This window comes from Equus caballus, chromosome 1 (genome assembly GCF_041296265.1).
Source record: "Equus caballus isolate H_3958 breed thoroughbred chromosome 1, TB-T2T, whole genome shotgun sequence".
Classification (NCBI taxonomy): Eukaryota; Metazoa; Chordata; class Mammalia; order Perissodactyla; family Equidae; genus Equus; species Equus caballus.
Window position 1 is genome coordinate 187,743,342 of NC_091684.1, and position 18,700 is coordinate 187,762,041.

The 18,700-nt window shown below is 35.3% G+C and overlaps 1 protein-coding gene across 1 annotated transcript in view; it reads left to right on the top strand.

Annotated features, from left to right (window-relative positions):
- TTC6 (tetratricopeptide repeat domain 6) overlaps positions 1-18,700 on the top strand; it is a 188,494-nt gene that overhangs the window by 91,387 nt on the left and 78,407 nt on the right. The window contains exons 8-10 of the mRNA XM_023622813.2: positions 7,885-7,989; positions 15,525-15,617; positions 18,270-18,344. Coding sequence (XP_023478581.2) covers positions 7,885-7,989; positions 15,525-15,617; positions 18,270-18,344 — 273 coding nt within the window. The remainder of the gene's footprint in view (positions 1-7,884; positions 7,990-15,524; positions 15,618-18,269; positions 18,345-18,700) is intronic.

Consider the following 18,700-nt stretch of genomic DNA (forward strand, 5'->3'; position numbering starts at 1 on the left):
AGTGAATTTATCTCCAGCAGACCTACCCTAAAAGAATGGCTACAGAATTCCCTAAACAGGAATAAAATGATGAAAGAAGGCATTTTGGAATATCTAGAAGGAATGAAAACAGGTAAAGCAAAAATACGGGTAAACGCAATAGAGTTTCCTTCTCCTTTTGAGTTTTCTAAGTTTTGTTTGTCAACTGAAGCAAAAATGATCATACTGTTAAATGCAGTTGAGGAAATGTTTAAGACAATTATATTATAAATGGAGAAGAGTAGAGAGACATAAAGGGAGGTAAGATATCTACACGTCACTTGAACTGGTAAAATGATGACATCAGTAGACTTTGATAAGTTATGTTTATATAATGTAATACCTAGAGCAAAACTAAAAATCTATATGAAGAGATACACTCAAAAACATCATAGATAAATAAAAGTGGAATTCTAAAATATGTCCAGGTAACGGGAAGACAGGAAAAAGAAAACAGAGAAACAGAACAAACCAGAGGGAATAAACAACAAACAAGAAATGAAATGGCAGACTGAATCTCTGACTTAGATGTAAATGGTCTATGTATACCAGAGATTGCAGAGTGGATTAAAAGACATCACCTAACTATATAGTGTGTACAAGAAACTGACTCCAAATGTAATGATATAGGGATGCTGAAAGTAAAAGGGTAAAAAAAAGTTGTGCAAACATTAATCAAAGAAAAGCAGGAGTGGCTATATTAATATCAGATAAAGTAGACTTCCAAGCAAAGAAAGTTGTCAGAGACAGAAAGGGGCATTAAATTATGATAAAAATGTCAATCCACCAGGAAGAAATAACAATGTTAAAAAGTGTGTGCACCAAACAATAGAACTACAAAATATCTGAAGCAAAAACTGATAGAACTGAAAGGAGAAATAGGCAACTTTACAATTAGAGTCAGAGACTTTAACCCCTGTCTCTAAGTAATTGATAGAACACTTAGAAAATGAGCAAGGATATAGGAGAAGTCAACAACTCCATCAACCAACAGAATTTAATTGCAATTTATAGAACGCTACAGCCAACAAGAGGAGAATACACATTCTTTTCAAGTTCCCACAGGATGTATGCCAAGATAGAGCAAATTCATAATGAAATCAAATTAGAGTTCAATATCAAAGATAGAAAAATCTCCATATGATTGGAGTCAAAACCATACAGTTATAAGTAATCCATGGGTTAAAAAGGAAATCTCAAGGGATTTGTAAAAACTGAGTTGAAAATGGATTTCAATTTTAAATCCATTTGAATTAAAATGGATTACAATGGAATTAAAATAGAAATACAACGTATCCAAATTTGTGGAACCCAGCTAAGGCAGTGCTGAGAGGGAAGTTGATGGCACTAAATTCTTATAGTAGAAAAGAGAAAGTATCAAATCAATAATTTGAGCCCCCACCTCAGGAAGCTAGAAAAAGAAGAGCAAAACAAACCCAAAGCAAGCAGAAGGAAAGAATAATAAAGAGCAGAAATCAATGACATTGAAAACAGAAAAACAGTAGAGAAAATCAATGAAACAAAGAGATAGTTCTTTGAAAAGATTAATAAAATTATCTCTAGCAAGACTGAAAAGGATTTAAAAAGACCCGAATTACCAATATTAGAAATGAAACAGGAGCTGTCACCACAGATTCTGCAGACATCAAAAGGATAATAAGGAATCCTATGAACAGCTTTACACATGCAAACTGGACAACTTAGATGAAATGGAGCAGTTCCTCAAAGAACACTGACTACCACAACTAACTCAATATGAAATAGATATTTGAATAGCCCTATAACTATTAAAGAAATTGAGCTCTCTTTTTTTTTTTTTTGGTGAGGAAGATTGGCCTTAGTTAATATCTGTTGCCAATCTTCCTCTTTTTGCTTGACGAAGGTTGTTGCTGAGCTAACATCTGTTCCAATCTTCCTCTATTTTGTATGTGGCGTGCTGCCACAGCATGGCTTGACGAATGGTGTGTAGGTCCACACCCGGGATCCGAACCTGCAAACCCCGGGCTGCCTAAGCGGAGGGCGTGAACTTAACCACTACAGCACCAGGCCAGCCCCAGAAATTGAATTCTTAATTTAAAAACCTCCTCTCAGCCCTCTGGAAGGCAGTTTGGCAGGTTTACTTACTTTTTATTTATTTTTTAAACTGAACATGTGACTACTACTCATCAATAAAAAAAAGAATGAACTATTGATACATGCCACTTACAAGGGTGAATCTTCAGAGAATTATGCTGAAAAAAGCCAATTCTAAAAGATTACATACTATATGATTTCATTATACAACGTGCTTAAAATGACAAAATTATAGAAATGGAGAACAGATGAGTAGTTTCTAGGGTTTCAGGATGGGGGTGGGAATGAGTGTAAAAGGACAGTCTGAGGGATCCTTGTGGTGTTGGAATTGTTCTCTTGACTGTATCAATATCAATATTTTGTATGTGATATTTTACTATAATTTGGCAAAATGTTACCTTTGAGGTAAACTAGTAAAGGATAGATGGGCTCTCTTTGTATTATTTCCTAACACTGCACGTGAATCTACAATTATCTCAAAATAAAAAGTTGAATGAAAAATTGTGGTCATTGGACCAAATAAAAAAAAAAGAGAAAATGAGAAATTAAACTTAGTTAAAAAGAGAATGTTAAATGATAATTTGTATAGCTAAAAGAGAATTCTTAAAGGATGATTTGTACAGCTAAAGATGCTTGTCGTAGTGGAAATCTGAAACCATATCAATGACTTTTTCACACCTGAATACATTAAAATCTATTGGTTTATTTTATACTTTGAATGGGTTTTTTACCCATTCATGATTTTGTAACATTGTGCCTTGGTTATTTGGAAATATTGTTCATCAAGTTATGTAGATCTTCAAATGTTGACACATTTCAGTATATATATAATATCAAAATATCTTATTTTTAATATTATTAGAATAATGTTTTAGCATTGGGAACCTGACTAGGAGATGATGAGGGCCACAAAATTTCCCAAATTCTAATTTTTGCTAAAAGCTTAAGTCTTTTCATTGCCACAAATGCTCTTGAGTGTTTTATTTGAAATGACAAGTTTGCTTCATTCATTTTTCAAGAAAATGCTTGCCATGTACCCAAGTCTGAATAACCACAGTTTGATGTTTGTCCTTTCACATGAAAATGGTGGCTAATTCAGTTCACAACTCAAACGATAGCACCATGTTTTCCCTCAGAACCACCAGCCTACCTCACTGTCGCCACAGTACTTTATGTGTACTCCTCACTTAGTCACATTGAATATTAACAAGATGTGTACTTAAAAGTTGGGATTTAATAAAATTAACAATTTTTATTGCTTCCTGGTGGCCAGTTTTAAAATGCCGTTGCCTTGATTCATGCTGAGGCAAAATCAGTTTTACCTCATATTTTTGTTTTTACACTATCAATGCAAATTTGAACACAATGAGAAAGGTAAATAACCTCTTAGCATTATTAAAGAAATAGTTTTCAAGGGTAGAAAGGTCTCAGAAAGACCCTTGAAAAGTCTTGAGGCTCTCCAGAGTCTCAGACCACATGTTAAAAACTATTGTTCATCCTTATGTTTCATTTCTATGAAGCTTAACTTACCCCTGAAACTAATTTGTGTGTCTCTCTCCTTTAGTGAACAGAATATTCTGACCTTGGTCTTCAGTCTGAACTTGAGTTATTATATTGGGTTGGAATACACATAGTATCTGTAGGGACTGTGAGGTGCCATTATACTAAATTAACCAAGTTTGCTTTATAGTGAACAATTCATTTTGCTGTGGAGTCTCTACCCTCCTGTCAGGTTCTAGCAGGCGCCAACCCTGCTGTTTCTAACCATTTTCCTCGGTCTCCTCTTCGAAACTTCTGAGCATTGCTGGGGAAGCAATTTACCATGAGGAGTGTTTATTCACTAGTTTAATTTGATAAATTCTCTCCTAAAGGTGCATCTATGTTTCTCCTTGAGAGAAGAGCGCTGTTGTTTAGTGATAGACTTTCCTCTCTTCCCACGTGGAGGCTTGTATCCTGCTTGCTTCCAGGGGAATGATTTTATTCCAGATGCTTAAGCTGCTGGAAGTCTAGCTACTACACGGAAGGAATTATTGTGTTGTGTGTGACATATCATTTGAATACCTGAAATCTTCTTAATTTCCAGGTGATCTTTGGAAGAAGAGTTGTCAGCTGATTTTGGAAGAGTTTATTCATCTTTTAGCAAGGACTTCTTGGCTCTAGGTCCTTACAGCACAAAGGGATGCAGTGTGCCCAGCAAAACAGAGGACGAGTGAGAAGGAAACGTAATTTTGAATTCCTGTGTTGGACAAATTAACCTGGCAACTGCAAAATCTGCCTTTCTCTAAATACCCTGCTGGTAGATGGGAAAAACATGATCAAGTGTATGGAATAGTCGAAGTATATTGGACTAGAAATAAAAGTGGTCAAGACTCAGTGTCACCTTATAATAGTGAACCTTTATTTATTGGTTTGGGTCTTTGTATTTTACTCTCAAAAGTCTGTGTAACACCCACACTCCAGGAGGTGTCACTGTTAAGGTTTCATAGTTAATGCTAGAATAATACTTGCAAGCTAATGCTCTAAAATCATTTGAGCTCATTTTTCTGGTGAAAGAAATCTTTTTTGGGGAAAATGCGTAGTCCAATTAAATATTATTAAAAGTCAATGAAAATTTTAAAGAAAATATAATTGCTAATAATACCATGGATTCAAACAGTTATTATTTTAAAAATCTTGCTACATTTTCTTCAAGATCTTGTCATGAGTGCCTGATTAATCTTTTGCCTCCAACTATTTTTAAAAATTATTTTTCTTTTATTGTTTGCTTTTTTATAGTTACTACTATTTTATTGAAATAAAGTTCATTTTTTAGAATAGTTTTAAACTTACAGAAAAATTGCAAAGACAGTGTGGAGGTTTCCCATATATCACACACTCTGTTTCCCCTGTTACTAATGTAATAGTAGGTTGAATAGTAGCCCCAAAAAGATGTGTTCAAATCCTAGTCCACAGTACCTGAGGATGTGACCTTATTTGGAAGCAGACATTCTGCAGATGTAATTAAGAATCTTGGGGTGGGCCCTAAATCCAATAGGACTGGTGTCCTTTTAAGAGGAGAATGCCACGTGAGCACACAGACTCACAAGGAAGAAGGCCATGTGACAATGGAGACAGAGATGGGAATGATGCAGCTGCAAGCCAAGGAAGGCGAAGGATAGCTGGCAATCACTAGAAGCTAGGCAAAGGCAAGGAAGGATTCTTAGCTAGTGCCTTCAGAGGGAGAATGGACCCCCCTCCAGCTTGATTTTGGACTTCTAGTCTTCAGGACTGTGAAAGGACACATTTCTGTTGTTCCAGGCCACACAGTGGTAATTTGTTATGGCAGCCCTAGGAAGTGAATACATCTTACAGTTGTATGGTACGTTTGTAAAAAGCAATGAACCCATATTTATACATCATTATTAACGAAGGTCCGTACTTTATTCAGATTTCCTTAGTTTTTGTGTAACGTCCATTTTCTGTTCCAGGATCCCATCCTAGATATCACATGGCATTTTGTTGTCTCCTTAGGCTTCTCTTGGCTGTGACAGTCTCTGAGACTTTCCTTGCTTTAGATGGCCTGGACAGTTTTGGGGGAATACTGGTCAGCTATTTTGTAGAATATCCCCCAATTGGGATTTACCTGATGTGGTTTCGGGAGGAAGACTACAGTTTTCATCACATGTATCAAGGGTACATCTTCTCAACATGACTTATCACTGTTGATGTTAATCTTGATCACCTGGCTAAGGCAGTGTTTGCCAGCTTTCTTCTTTGCAAAGTTTCTCTTTTTTCCTCCCTTTCCGTACTCCTCTCTTTGGAAGGAAGTCACTAAGTGTGAAGCTTACACTTAAGGAATGTGGAGTTATGCTCCACCTCCTTGAGGCTAGAGTATATACAAAAATTAATTTGAATTCGTCTGTGCAGGAGATTTGTCTATTCTTCCCATTTATTTATTACTTATTTGTATCAATGTGACTCATGGATATTTATGTTATACTTTGAGTTGTAATCCAATAGTATTTTATTATTATTATTATTTTTCTAAAACTGTTTGACCTTTGGTCATTGAGAGCTCCTTCAGTTGGCTCTTATGTCCCTTTGACATACCCCATCATTGTGGGAGTTTTCCAAAGACTTTCTTAATTTCTGGCACTACAAGATGTTCCAGACTCATCTTGTGTATTTCCTGCCCCAGTCCATAGAATCAGCCATTTCTACAAGAAGCCCTGGTTCCCTTTACTAGAAAATGTAACTAGAAACCAAGATCTGGGCATTTAGGTGTGCTAGTTGCTACTGGGGTCTTCTCAGCTGACACAGCAAGGAAATTTACGTGTGTATATTAACTCCTGCATTTACACATATTTAAAAATATTTCTATATGTAACCATCTGGGTCTAAATTAATCTAAGCATGACTTCCCTTTGATGTCTTCAACTCTAATCCATTACCACGTGCATCATTCTAGCCTCCTCCTTTGCTTATTTTTAAACTCCCGCTCTACCAGTGACAAACCTGGCTCCTACCGTCCTCCATTCATTTACTGAATTGTTCAATTCCAGTATAGAGGTATACATGCATAGAAGTATCGGAATTATTAGCCTATATTCCAGTGGGATACAACTTTCGTAACTAAAGTTCAGTGCTGTGTACAGTTTCTTTTTGTATACTCCATTCATTTCCAAAGTTCCTAAGGTCAACAACTTTTCCCCCGCTCCCTTCAGTGAGGTTGTTTCATACAATTATAATACAGTTAGATTGCTTTGTTACATTCTGCATTCCATCCTCTTGATCTCCTAAGTGATTTTTAAAAATTTGCATGCATTAAGGTTCACTCTTTGTGCTGTAAATTTCGATAGGTTTTGACAAATGCTTAATGTCATATAGCCACAATTCCACAATTTAGGGAGAATAGTTTCATCTCCCTAAAAATTCCCTTGTACCTGATTAATTTTCATTTGGAAAAAGTTTAAAGAAACAAATAAATATAGAAACTAACAAACACTTGAGGAAATGTCAAGAATTTATGTGTTAAGGTTTTGTCATACTTGTTTCAGATTTTTTAAAGTAAAAGAAAATTTAAAAGTAATTTAACTAAGTCTTCTTGTACTTCTTCCTAATTCCATTTCTCTTCCTCCTTACCCAAGGCCAGTTGCTGTTAAAACTGTGGTCTTTCTAGTCCATGATTTTATGGTTTACTAGATCTATCTGTCACCTTAAACGATAAATACTATAGACACATTTATGTAAATGACACTATTTTGTATGTACCTTTCTAAAACTTGCTCATTTTGCTGTCAGTGCTGTGCTTCTAAGATCCGTCTATGGTATGTAGCTTTCGTGCGTGAATGGCTTTACAGTGTTTAGTTATGTGAATATACTACATTTTCTTCATCTGTTTCTCTATCAATGGACATTTAGATTGGGCTTTGTTTTTTGCTATTTCATGTGCTGTATGAATATGCTTGTACATATCTCTTCATGCATGTGTGTAAGAATTTCCTTAGACCATACAGCTGGAAGTGAAATTTCTGGATCATGTGGCAGGCACATTTTCTATTTTACTAAAAATGGCCAAGTTGCCTCCAGTGTGGTTCAACTAATTTCCCCACATCCTTGGCATCACTTGGAATTGCCAACTTTACATTTTTGCTAATCTGATGGGTATGAAATTTGTCTTTCCAAGACTTTCAGAGGCTTTGGAACCAATCATCTCACTTTCTGGGCAGCTAGAAACAATTTTGACAGGAGCTTGGGTTTTTACCCTAGGGACCACTTGTTAGTTTCTAATAGCGTTTTATGTTGTTTTCAAAGGTGTCTGCTTACCCAGGATTTACGAAGTTGTTTTGGAATCTCGCTTCACCCAAGTTCTCTGTTCCGGTATCTGTCATGAGGGAAACCCTATATCCAAAATATGAGGTAACATACTGAGTGACTTTTCTCTGTTGTTGTTGCTAATAACTAAATATTTGATTATATTTGATTATGACTTTAAATTTTACTGGACAGTTATGTAAATTGTCAGACAACTATTGCCATCATTAAGAATGAGTGGATGGCACTATAGAAATTATATATAATAAGTAATTACTATATGTGTGTATTATATGTATGTACATATATACACATATACTTATAAGCCCAATCTTATGTACATGTACTTATATATTGTATATATTTCTAAAAAATGTTGTACTTATCCATGTTACTTTAGCCAGTCAAGAAGAATATTCTGTTTTATTTTTGAAAGGATATTTTATTTGACTGAGCTTCCAAGATATGAAGCTACTTAGGTTGCTTAGAAGATCTTCATGGTATTTTCATTTGCTTTTAATAGTGTATTTTTAGTTAATTTAATGTTTAACAAAGTTTAACACTACCCAATACAATTATTAATCTTTTTCCCTTAAAAAGGTTTACTTGCTCTCATTTTATGTTATACTGATTATTTTAAAAATGAGAAAGATCAAGAGAAGAAAACCCAAATCCTCTATGCTTCTTCTCTTTCAAGACAACTATGGTCCACTTTTTTGTCCATTTTCTTTCATTCTTAAAATTCTTCTTCCTCCTCCTTCTCTTATTTTCTCTCTTCCCCCCCCCCTTTTCTTCTTCCTTGTCATTTTTTTCTTCTTGAAATAATTCTGTGCTGAACATCATTGTGCATACATTTTTAATGATATTTAGGATTATTTTATTTGCACAGGATTTTAGGCAGCTTACTAAAACACATATATCAGAAAAGGATAAAACAAAAAAGTTAAAGAAATCATGGGAAAAACATAACAAGGAAAATAACCTAATAAGCTCAGAGATAAGATTAAATCAAAGAAATTCTGTCCATATATATGCTATTGCTTGAAACGGGGTCATTAATTTACCTTTTAGCTTCCCTGCAACCAAGATAGGGATGGCATCACATTCATATTTGACCTACTGATACTATATGTTTAGAATGTGAATATTGAAAAATCTTTATATTTCTTGGATTGCTTGATCATGATGTATTGTTCTTCAATAGCATGTTGAATTCTGATAGGCAATATTTTATTTTTATTTTTAATATATACTCGTGGTGAACTACGCATGTAGGATTTTTTATCCCTCTGGTGGACTCCACTCTCAGGGGTATTCTTGCTTCATAACATTAACTGAGTAGCATGTCATCTTTTTGAATATTCTGGAATTGATATAGCGTAGGAATAATCTTGAAAATTTGGAAGAAATCACTGGAAACATCTGAGCCATTTGGGAAGGTAATTGTTTGACTATTAAAAATTTTTCCTATCTAATTCTTGGGTTATTCGTATTTAGTATTTTTTCTTGAGTTAATTGGTAACATGTATTCTTATGGAAAGCCATCTATTCAATTGAAATGTCTGTTACACGCAGAGTTCGTATATATCTACTCTTCAGTTTTAATCTCCATTTCTAATATTACGTCATTTTCTTTCCCATTTCTAATGATATTTTTGAAATTTGTTTTCCTTCCCTAGAATACATTTTTTAGAAATTGGTTTAATTTTTTTGCCTTTTCTCTTTTGTTTTTAATTACAATGCTTTAGTCTCTGCTTGTCAAACTACTATTTTCACACCGCTATAAAACCATCCCTTTAATTACTTTTAGCAAAGTTAAGATCCCTAGTTTTTGAGATTATGGCCAGTCAGCCAGAAAAACGGAAAAATATCTTTGACCAACAAACTTTCAGATTAGTTATTAACTCAGTTTTTGCCCCTCTGAGTTTTAGTTACTTCTGTCTTTGAAAATTTTTGGTTACTGGCTTCCTGCATTCCATAAAAGGTTGACATTTATATTTGGTATTTTTCTAATTTCTTGTGTTGAAAATTTAATTAATTTCTTTATCTTTGTTCTTTTTAAGTAATATAAGTACTTCATGAATTTTCTTCTGTGTAAGCCTTTAATCTTATTTCATACATTTTTATAGTGTGTTCATTTATTTCTAAATAATTTCTATTGTAGTTTTCGTTATCTTTTTCACATACGCCTTATATGGGAAAGTTTTTTAAAACTTTTTTGACTTGTTGGAATTATTTTGTTTAAATTTTATTCTTAACCTTTATTAACATAAGGAAATACTTCCTTTAGAATACCAGTTTCTTGGAATTTATTGATATTTGTTTTGTGGTGTCCTGGATGTCCCATCAATCTTTATTAATTCAGTGGTATTATGTGTAGTGACCATTTTTACATTGTGGCAGCACCAAGGAGAGCACAGGCTTTGCATTATACACTCTTGGATTTGAATCTCACTTACTTCGCTGATAACCTTGTACTAGGATCTTAGCCACTGACAGTCTCAGTTTTTTTGTGTGTAGAGTGGGTGTTCTGAGGATTTAATGAGAGACGATATGTTTTGCCAGATGAATGGTAGGTGCTCAATTAACAATAGATATAGCTGTTGTATAGTTATATTCCATTTTTCTGTGGCATATTTCTTTCCTATGATCTAAAAAACATTGTTTGGGATTTTTCGGTGCAGTTACGTTTTGTCCATTTTTCTTGGTGTTACTGATAGTTCTTTCTTTATGTGAGCAGGAGCTGTTTCATCTTATTATGAATTCAGTACTCTTTCATCTTTGTTATGAATTCTGTCTCTATCAATTTTAGATGACCTACTTTGGCCTATTTAATGCTAGAATTCTGCTCTAATATGGCCAACCCTGTGTGCTTTTCTGTTTGTGTTCAGGAATATTTTCATTTTAGCCCTTTCTCCATTGTGTTTTTTGTTTGTTTGTTTTAGAAAAGCCGTATGAGTAGCATATGGTTAATTTGGTCTTACTCATATTATTTTATTTTGTGGTTTCTATCTTTTAAAAATTTTCTTTCTATTCTGTCTTTTGTTAAACCACCATTATTTTCTTTAGCAATATTATTGTCTGTGCTGTTTTCAGAGTGGCAAGGCCTGTTAAAATTACTTAAGAACTTGCACAAATAGTGTATGAATGCTTTCTTGTGGAAAAAATTCAAACAATAAAGACGTGTATAGTATAAAGAGTGCGCCCCACCCTGGATGCTGCCCCTCCCCTGTTCTCTTCTCCCTGAAGTTGACCATTGTTAAATGCGTTGTGTGTAACCTTTCAGACATTTTCATTTTCATTTATGTAATATAGGTGTACGCAAATTAATGTTTTTACGTACGTGGAATCATGTAATCTACGTTGTTCTGCATCTTGATTTTTTCCCCTTAAAATGTACTTGAACATATATCTTTGCATACATATGTGTATTTTTCTATTTGGAATTCCTGGCCAAAGTACATGTGTAATTTAAATCTTGGCAGGTTATTGCGTATATTTGTTTTTTTTTTTAGTGTAGTCTAGAGTTTTCATTTACTTGAGAAAATAATAATTATCCTTTTAGAAAAAGATACCATGAGCTAAAATGAGAAGGTTGATAACATAAGGTATATAAAAAGATTGCCCTAATGTAAAAGATTGGTGACTATTAATTTGTGTAAGTATAGCACCCATGAAATTGTGATGCTCACATCTCCTTCAAGAGAATATGTTGAGAGGAGCATACTTGACTGCTAGCCTCCAACCGCTGTCCTGTAGCTCCACCATGGCATTCACTCCAAGGCCATTCTTCCTCTGGGCTGCTCCCAGCCAGTGCCTGAGCACAGGGGGCTTGCTAGACGTGACCCATTCCTGCTTGATGTGGCTTTGTTTTAACAGGCAGCTTTGGTTAGAGACTTTCCATCTGCCTCACTGACTCTTTCTCAGAACTGCTCTGTTGTCTGAAGCTCTTCCTACCCACTCCTTCCTTTCTCTTCCCCTTTCACAGGTGTCAGACCTGGATCGTGGTCTGAAGGCTCCCTCTGCCTACTGCTGCCTCTTTTTTATGCATCTGCTTCTAACTGAACTGACACAGTAGGGGAGTCCATAGTATGAGTGCAATGTTTTCCAAACTACTGTATATGTTTATAAAGTATGGGTATGTATTTTTCTATCTTTGTATATAGGAAAGTGTGAATATGGGGAATTGAGAGTGGGCAGAGCTGTCTGAACAAAAGTCTGAATGCAAGAATAAGAAGGATTGGTTAGAACTGGCGATGATGGAGTAACCCATTAGAAAGGTGTTCCAAATTAAATCAGTACCCAATGAACAGACGAAAAAGGATCCAACAGGATTTTCTGGCACAAAAAGAGGGCTCAGGACACTTCCCGTGCACCAGAACTGGAATCAGACCTTTGTTCAAAGACTCCTGGTTCCTTTGAATGGGAATTGGTATTTAGATACAAAGATCTGTGTATCCCATTTTTTAAAAGCAATTTTAACCTATTTATATATGATTGTTGATATTTTTTGTTTTATCTTGCCATTTAATTTATGTTTTTATAGACTCTGCCTTTTGTTTGTTTTATATTCTCTTTTTATTCCTTTTCTTAAATATATATTTTTTGTTGTTCCTTTTTAAAAATATTCAGTGGGCTGGATAGAAAATATTATGATTTTATTTTTATTTTTTCAACTATCTGGATAAATTGTGTTTTATTATCTCTATTTTGGAAGTTATGTATGTTGTTTCTTATTCCTATGTTGGTTTCCCTAGAATATTCACCTTTAACTTCAATCAATATCTTTAATCAATATCTAATGATAATCAATACTTTTATACTCTTCTAGGAAAATGCAATGACTTTAAAATCTTTTAATTCCATTTTCCCCTTCTTGATTTAATGTGTTCTTACTTAGATATATTTTTGGATTCTTATATTTTAAAACCCCAGAACATTATTACCATTTTATGAAATATTCCTTATATTGTACCCATGTATTTATCTCTCCCTCTCCTTTTTTATTTTAGCATTTCAGACCTTTTTGTCTGAAATCGTTTTACCCTTTGCCTAAAGTATATCCTTTAGAATTTTCTTTAAGGGAAGCAGGAGGTCTGTAATTTGTGAAAACCCTGGGTTTTCTTTGTTACAAATATCTTTATGTTACCTCATTCTTGAGGAATATTTTACCTGGGTGTAATATATATTGTAAATATTTTCTTTTAGCATACTAATGATGTTCCACTATTTTCTGGTGTCCGCTATTGCTGCTGAGAAGTGTGTCTTAAGTGTGAATCCTTTGAAGTTAGTTAATTCTCTGCTTCCCTTCAAGCTGGCTACTTTGAAATTTTTCTCTTTCTTTGCTACAGTTTCACTGTGTGTCTCTTTGCAGGTTGCTTTTAATTGATCATGCTTTGGAATCACTGGGAATTTTGCATCTGTGGTATAATGTCTTTCATCAGCTATAGAAAATTTTTAGTCATTATCTCTTCAAATTTTACCTCTGTCCATTCTCTCTTTTGTTTTCTGGGACTTTAATCACATGTGTTTCTTTTTTCTCTTGAAACTGGATTCAGGACAATTTCTTTCGATTCTTCTTGTAGTTCAGGTTCAGAAATTCTTTCTTCAGTTGTGTCTAATACACTGTTAAACTTGCTCACTGTATTTTTAAATTTGCTTTTGTATTTTTCTTTTTAGAATTTCTATTTTTTTCTCCCTAATCTATTACATTCTGGTGTTTTATTTCTTTGCGTACCTGTCTGTCTTTAAATGTTTATCATTATATTTAAAACATTATTAGGAAAACATTATTATTATCAAACATTTGAGACCTAGAATGACAGTTCCTTTCTCCAGAGAAATTTTTTTGTCTGAACCTGGTTTCTTTACCACTCAGAGGCAGCCTTAATCTAAGGCTGAAAGTTTACCCAAAGGTTGATTTACTTCTGTTCACTCTTAATCTGAGGCTGCAGCCCTGAGTGTGTAGCATCCTGTAGACTTGGATACTTGTATTTTGTACATATACAATATTATGTATGTAAATAAATAAATCAGGGTACACAACTCAGGTAGATTCTGGGCTTCAAATTCTATCACCCTTGCTCCAAGAAGTTGCCAATCTGCAGCTCAGTTTTGCAGCTGCTTTGGCAAACATCTTGAGAACAAAAGCATCTTTGAATACTGGGCTTACCTTTCCAGGTTCTTGCCTTTTCTTAGATTTTGGCCCAATATCTCTTCATCGTCTTGTTAGCTCTTTGATGCTTTGAAGATTATGTTTTTCATATCACATGTGGTTTTCTTAGTTGTCCTCAGCAGAATTACTTAGCCTGCCATAATTAGAAGCAGAAGTTTTAATTTAATTGACTTTTAAAGTAGCAAAACTGTTTCCAGTTCCATCTGCATTGCAGCTTTTATTGCACGCATACCAGTTTCAGCAAAATCCCTGGAGAAGAGAAGGAGGATTTTTACTTTAGATATCGTGTAAGCGATACTTGCCCTTTCAAGGCACATTAGTTTGGGCAAGATCTTGGCAGGTTCCAACATATGAATCATGTTCTTTTTTTAAAAAACAACCATTGATTGTTAGTAAGTTCTCCTGTTTTGATATCTGTAAAATACAGTATTAAGGTTTTTATCCTTGTTGTTGTTAAAAGCTTTCTTTTAAATTTTTAACAGCTGCTATTCCATCATATTTGAATGTTTTGTGTAGGCATATGAAAAAATAGTTCCAAAATCTCTTGTGTATCACATAGTTTGTCTGAAGAATAATGGTGAAAGTGACCAAGTGTCTTTCTGCTATGAGCAGTAAATCTCTTACCTTACATTGTGCTGTAGCTACTTTATAAAACTACAACAGAAGAGGAAGAACAAAAATTCAGTGTTGGTGATTCCTAAATTACCCATAGGCTTCTCTGTATCTGTTCCATTCTCAGTGATAATTACATGATACTTTTAGAATCTGATTTCCTATTGAATAAATATTTTTTGAATTTGAACTATTAGTTGCTTGAGAACTGAAAATTTCAGCAAACGAAGCAGTGGTATGACTGAATACATCATGAATCCACCAGGCTGTCAAACTTAGATCTTCTAGTTGTTTCCACATACCCAAATCACTGATTACAAGATAGAGAAGTAGCACATTTAATAATAATCCTAATCATTGCAGCAGTTTACCCTTACAACAATAAATATACACATATAACTTAATTGACTGATACAGTTTGAATTATAAATCACTTAAGGAGATTTACATTCCAATTAACATTTAGAATGCTTACCTATAATTGGTAGTGAATAGTCATGTATTGATAATAAATCCAAACGATATGCCTTATTTGTAATCCTGATGTTTATATGCTAAATAGATTCAATGCTAACCTATGAGATCACAGATCGTTGACTGCTCCTAAGATTCGGGATGCCAGAAATAATGTGGAAGCATCCATTTGGCTAAAGGCCAACTCTGAAGGCAAATTGTGGGTGTTAGCCAAATACTAAGGTTGTAGCTGGACTTTGATGCATCTCTGGTTTTCTGCAGTTCTACCTTTCCATACATTTCTCTTTTGGTAATAATATTGTACTATGAAGCCACAGTGATAATAGAATTTTTAAAGTATTCCACTATACAATTTAAAACTGTTATCTTTTTATCGCAGAGTGTTCAAGCAAGCAGAATTTTAACTGAGAAATTTTCATCTGAAAACAAGGAAAATGTGATTATTTTAGATCAGTATAGCAAAAGTTCCAGGGTATGTATAATTTTTATTCTGAATTATGGGTTGGTTGCTTTATCTGCCTACAGCTCAAATACTGTTTCTAGTAATTCTGGAAATAATTTCTTGGTGCTTCCTCATTCCGGGAAGTACCTCAAGATGCTCCCTGGTGTCTTTGCTGAGGACACATCCTTTTTTTCAAATATTTTGTCTTTATGACGTTCAGAAGATGTTATTTACTAATCAATAGCAGGATATCTACTGTGAGTTTTCCTGAAATTTCTAAAATTTCTGGTTTTGCACTCATTTATCACTTCTTGCTTAGGTCTTAAATGATCAAAGGAACATGCTAATGAATCTTTTGACCAAATAGGGAAATTGTTTATGGCCATGAAGCAGCGTAAAACAGAATTCTCTAAATGGTGATTATCTCATGCTCATGACTTTATTATCACTGCAGTGTATCCAAATAAGCTGCTTAAACAATAAACACAATCAGAGAGAAAAGAGATAGTGATTGAGACAAGAAGAAAGGTATGAAATTCATATAAGTGCTTTACTAAAGGCCCTGAACTTTATGGGAGACAAACAAGCAACAGTTTATTTTTCTCCCCTTAGTGCCTTCAGCCCTCTACTTCCCTTGATGTCTTGGGATGCTGAGTGCCAGACAGTAGAGTCTCAGTGCTTTGGGACAATTGAATCCCTGTTCTAGTCAGTTAATTAGATTAAATATGTGTCCATGCCCCCTCTTTTGTACCCCATACAGTGAGGTGAAACCTTTTTCTTTTTTGGAGAGGATAATGTTTCTATTTCATCTAGATCACTCTTTTCTATTTTTCTTGTAGCACGTACTAAATGTTTGTCCTTATGTAAGTTTCATCTTTTTATTCCTTACCAGCCTGGGGTCATGTCCTTCTGGTTCAACCGTTTTATCCATAGCAGCTAGAGCAGTGAGCATCCTGTAAAAATAACTGAACCAACGAGTGGCACTTTCTACTTTGGAATGCCATTCGCACTTTCCAGACTATTGTATTAGCACTATTTACACCTACCTGTCAGATAGTCCCTTTTTTTTTTTTTAAAGATTGACACCTGAGCTAACAACAGTTGTCAATCTTCTTCTTCTTTTTTTCCTTCTCCCCAAAGCCCCTCAGTACCTAGTTGTATATTCTAGTTGTGAGTGCCTCTGGTTGTGCTATGTGGGACGCCACCTCAGCATGGCCTGACGAGCAGTGCCATGTCCACATCTAGGATCTGAGCAGGGGAAACCCTGGGCCACTGAAGCCGAGCGCACGAACTTAACCACTCAGCCACAGGGCCGGCCCCAGATAGTCCCATTTTTAGTACCTGCTTCTTCCAATCCATCCTCCTTACCACCTCCTGCTGTATTCTTAAAACATGAGAATGATGGCACTCATGGCTCAACAAAATGAACTCCACCTACCAAATAAAGTCAGAGAGCTTAACTAAGCCTCATAACCTGGCCTCAACTGTATTTTCTATCTTACCTCCCATTATACCTCTGCTTCCATGCAACCTCCACATACCCTGTTCTTTGCCTGCACCAGAGTCCTGGGGGCTAAAATCCCCTGCACTTGGACACTTCCCTGGTCTTGCTTAGGCTCTTCCGTCGGCCTGGGGTGTTCTCAACCCCTTCTCAGCCAGTCCTGATGCTGCCTTGTCAAGCCTGTCTGTCCAGCTTCCTTCCCATTCAGAGCTGCCCTCTCCCTCTCCGTGCTCCCTTTATGCCTGATTCACGTCGCCTTTAGTCGTCATCACAGCTGCTTTGGATTACAGTTATTTCTTTATGTCTGTTTCCACCATTATACTGGTGGAGGACATAGAACATGTCATTTTTTTTTTGTACTTTCTACTCTATCTAGTAGATAGTAGTACCTCCCAACTCTTTTAATTTAATAGCTCTCATAATAAGTGATATGATAATATTGGTGTGGTCCCATTGAAAAAGTTGAGGTGGCTCATGATTAGAGGTGACTATTCAGGGGAGAGGAGCTGCTCCCACTGGTGCAGCCCCAGGGCTAGGAGAGTAATGGCTCAGCATATCTATGGCACGTTCACACACACCTGTGCCACTTGCACCAACCGGAAAGCTTTGGTAAGTGTTTGTTATATCAAGCTGCATTTTTAAAAATAAGAGTTTCAGGGCCGGCCCCGTGGCTGAGTGGTTAAGTTCATGCATCCCGCTTCTGCGGCCCAGGGTTTCACTGGTTCGGATCCTGGATGTGGATATGTCACTGCTCATCAGGCTGTGCTGAGGCAGCGTCCCACATAGCACAACCAGAAGGACCCACAACTAAGATATGCAACTATGTACTGGGAGGCTTTGGGGAGAAAAAAAGAAAAAGAGAGGAATATTGGCAACAGATGTTAGCTCAGGGCAAATCTTCCAAAAAAACAAGTTAAAAATTTAAGCTTTAGAAGCTATAAGTTTCCAAATTTTGAAAAAAACGTTTCGATTATTATACACTTTTCTAAATTAATTGATGGATTTTAAGTTCTGTTCCTCTCTGTCAAGTCAGTGAAATGAGTAAGAACCTGTACTTTAATTAGTATTTCTGCATTTCAGTAATTTACCTAAACGGTTATCATTAGCCAACTGTCATGTGATATTTTAGTTTATCAAATAGTATCTATAGTCAATGTATACTTATCATTTGATTATTTCAGTTTTTTTCCCTAACAAAATCTGCATCATTTGAAAATATCCAAAAGTGTTTCGACACACGATCTCCACAATTAAAGGTAGGATAAATTTTCAGTTTTTGTTATTCAAAAGAAATGTTCATATTTCTGGTAACAAGCACCACCTGTGTTTTTTTGTTGGCTTTCCTGAAATCACGCAGTCAGTTGATTCATCCAGAGTTGATTGAAAGTTTGGGTTGGAGTGGGTATTTGGTAGACCCTGTAAAGTTGTGGTTGTGGTGCCAATTTAAGATTTCCAGTTGCTCTTGAAGGTGTCTCCTATTCATCATTTGACTTTACCTGGTATGTTTTAAAGGAAGTCGCTTATGATATTGACCTGCATTTGCATCGGGCTAGCAGTTCTAAAGCATTTTCATGGACACTATTCCAGTTTGGTCTTGAGCTTCACAATCTTA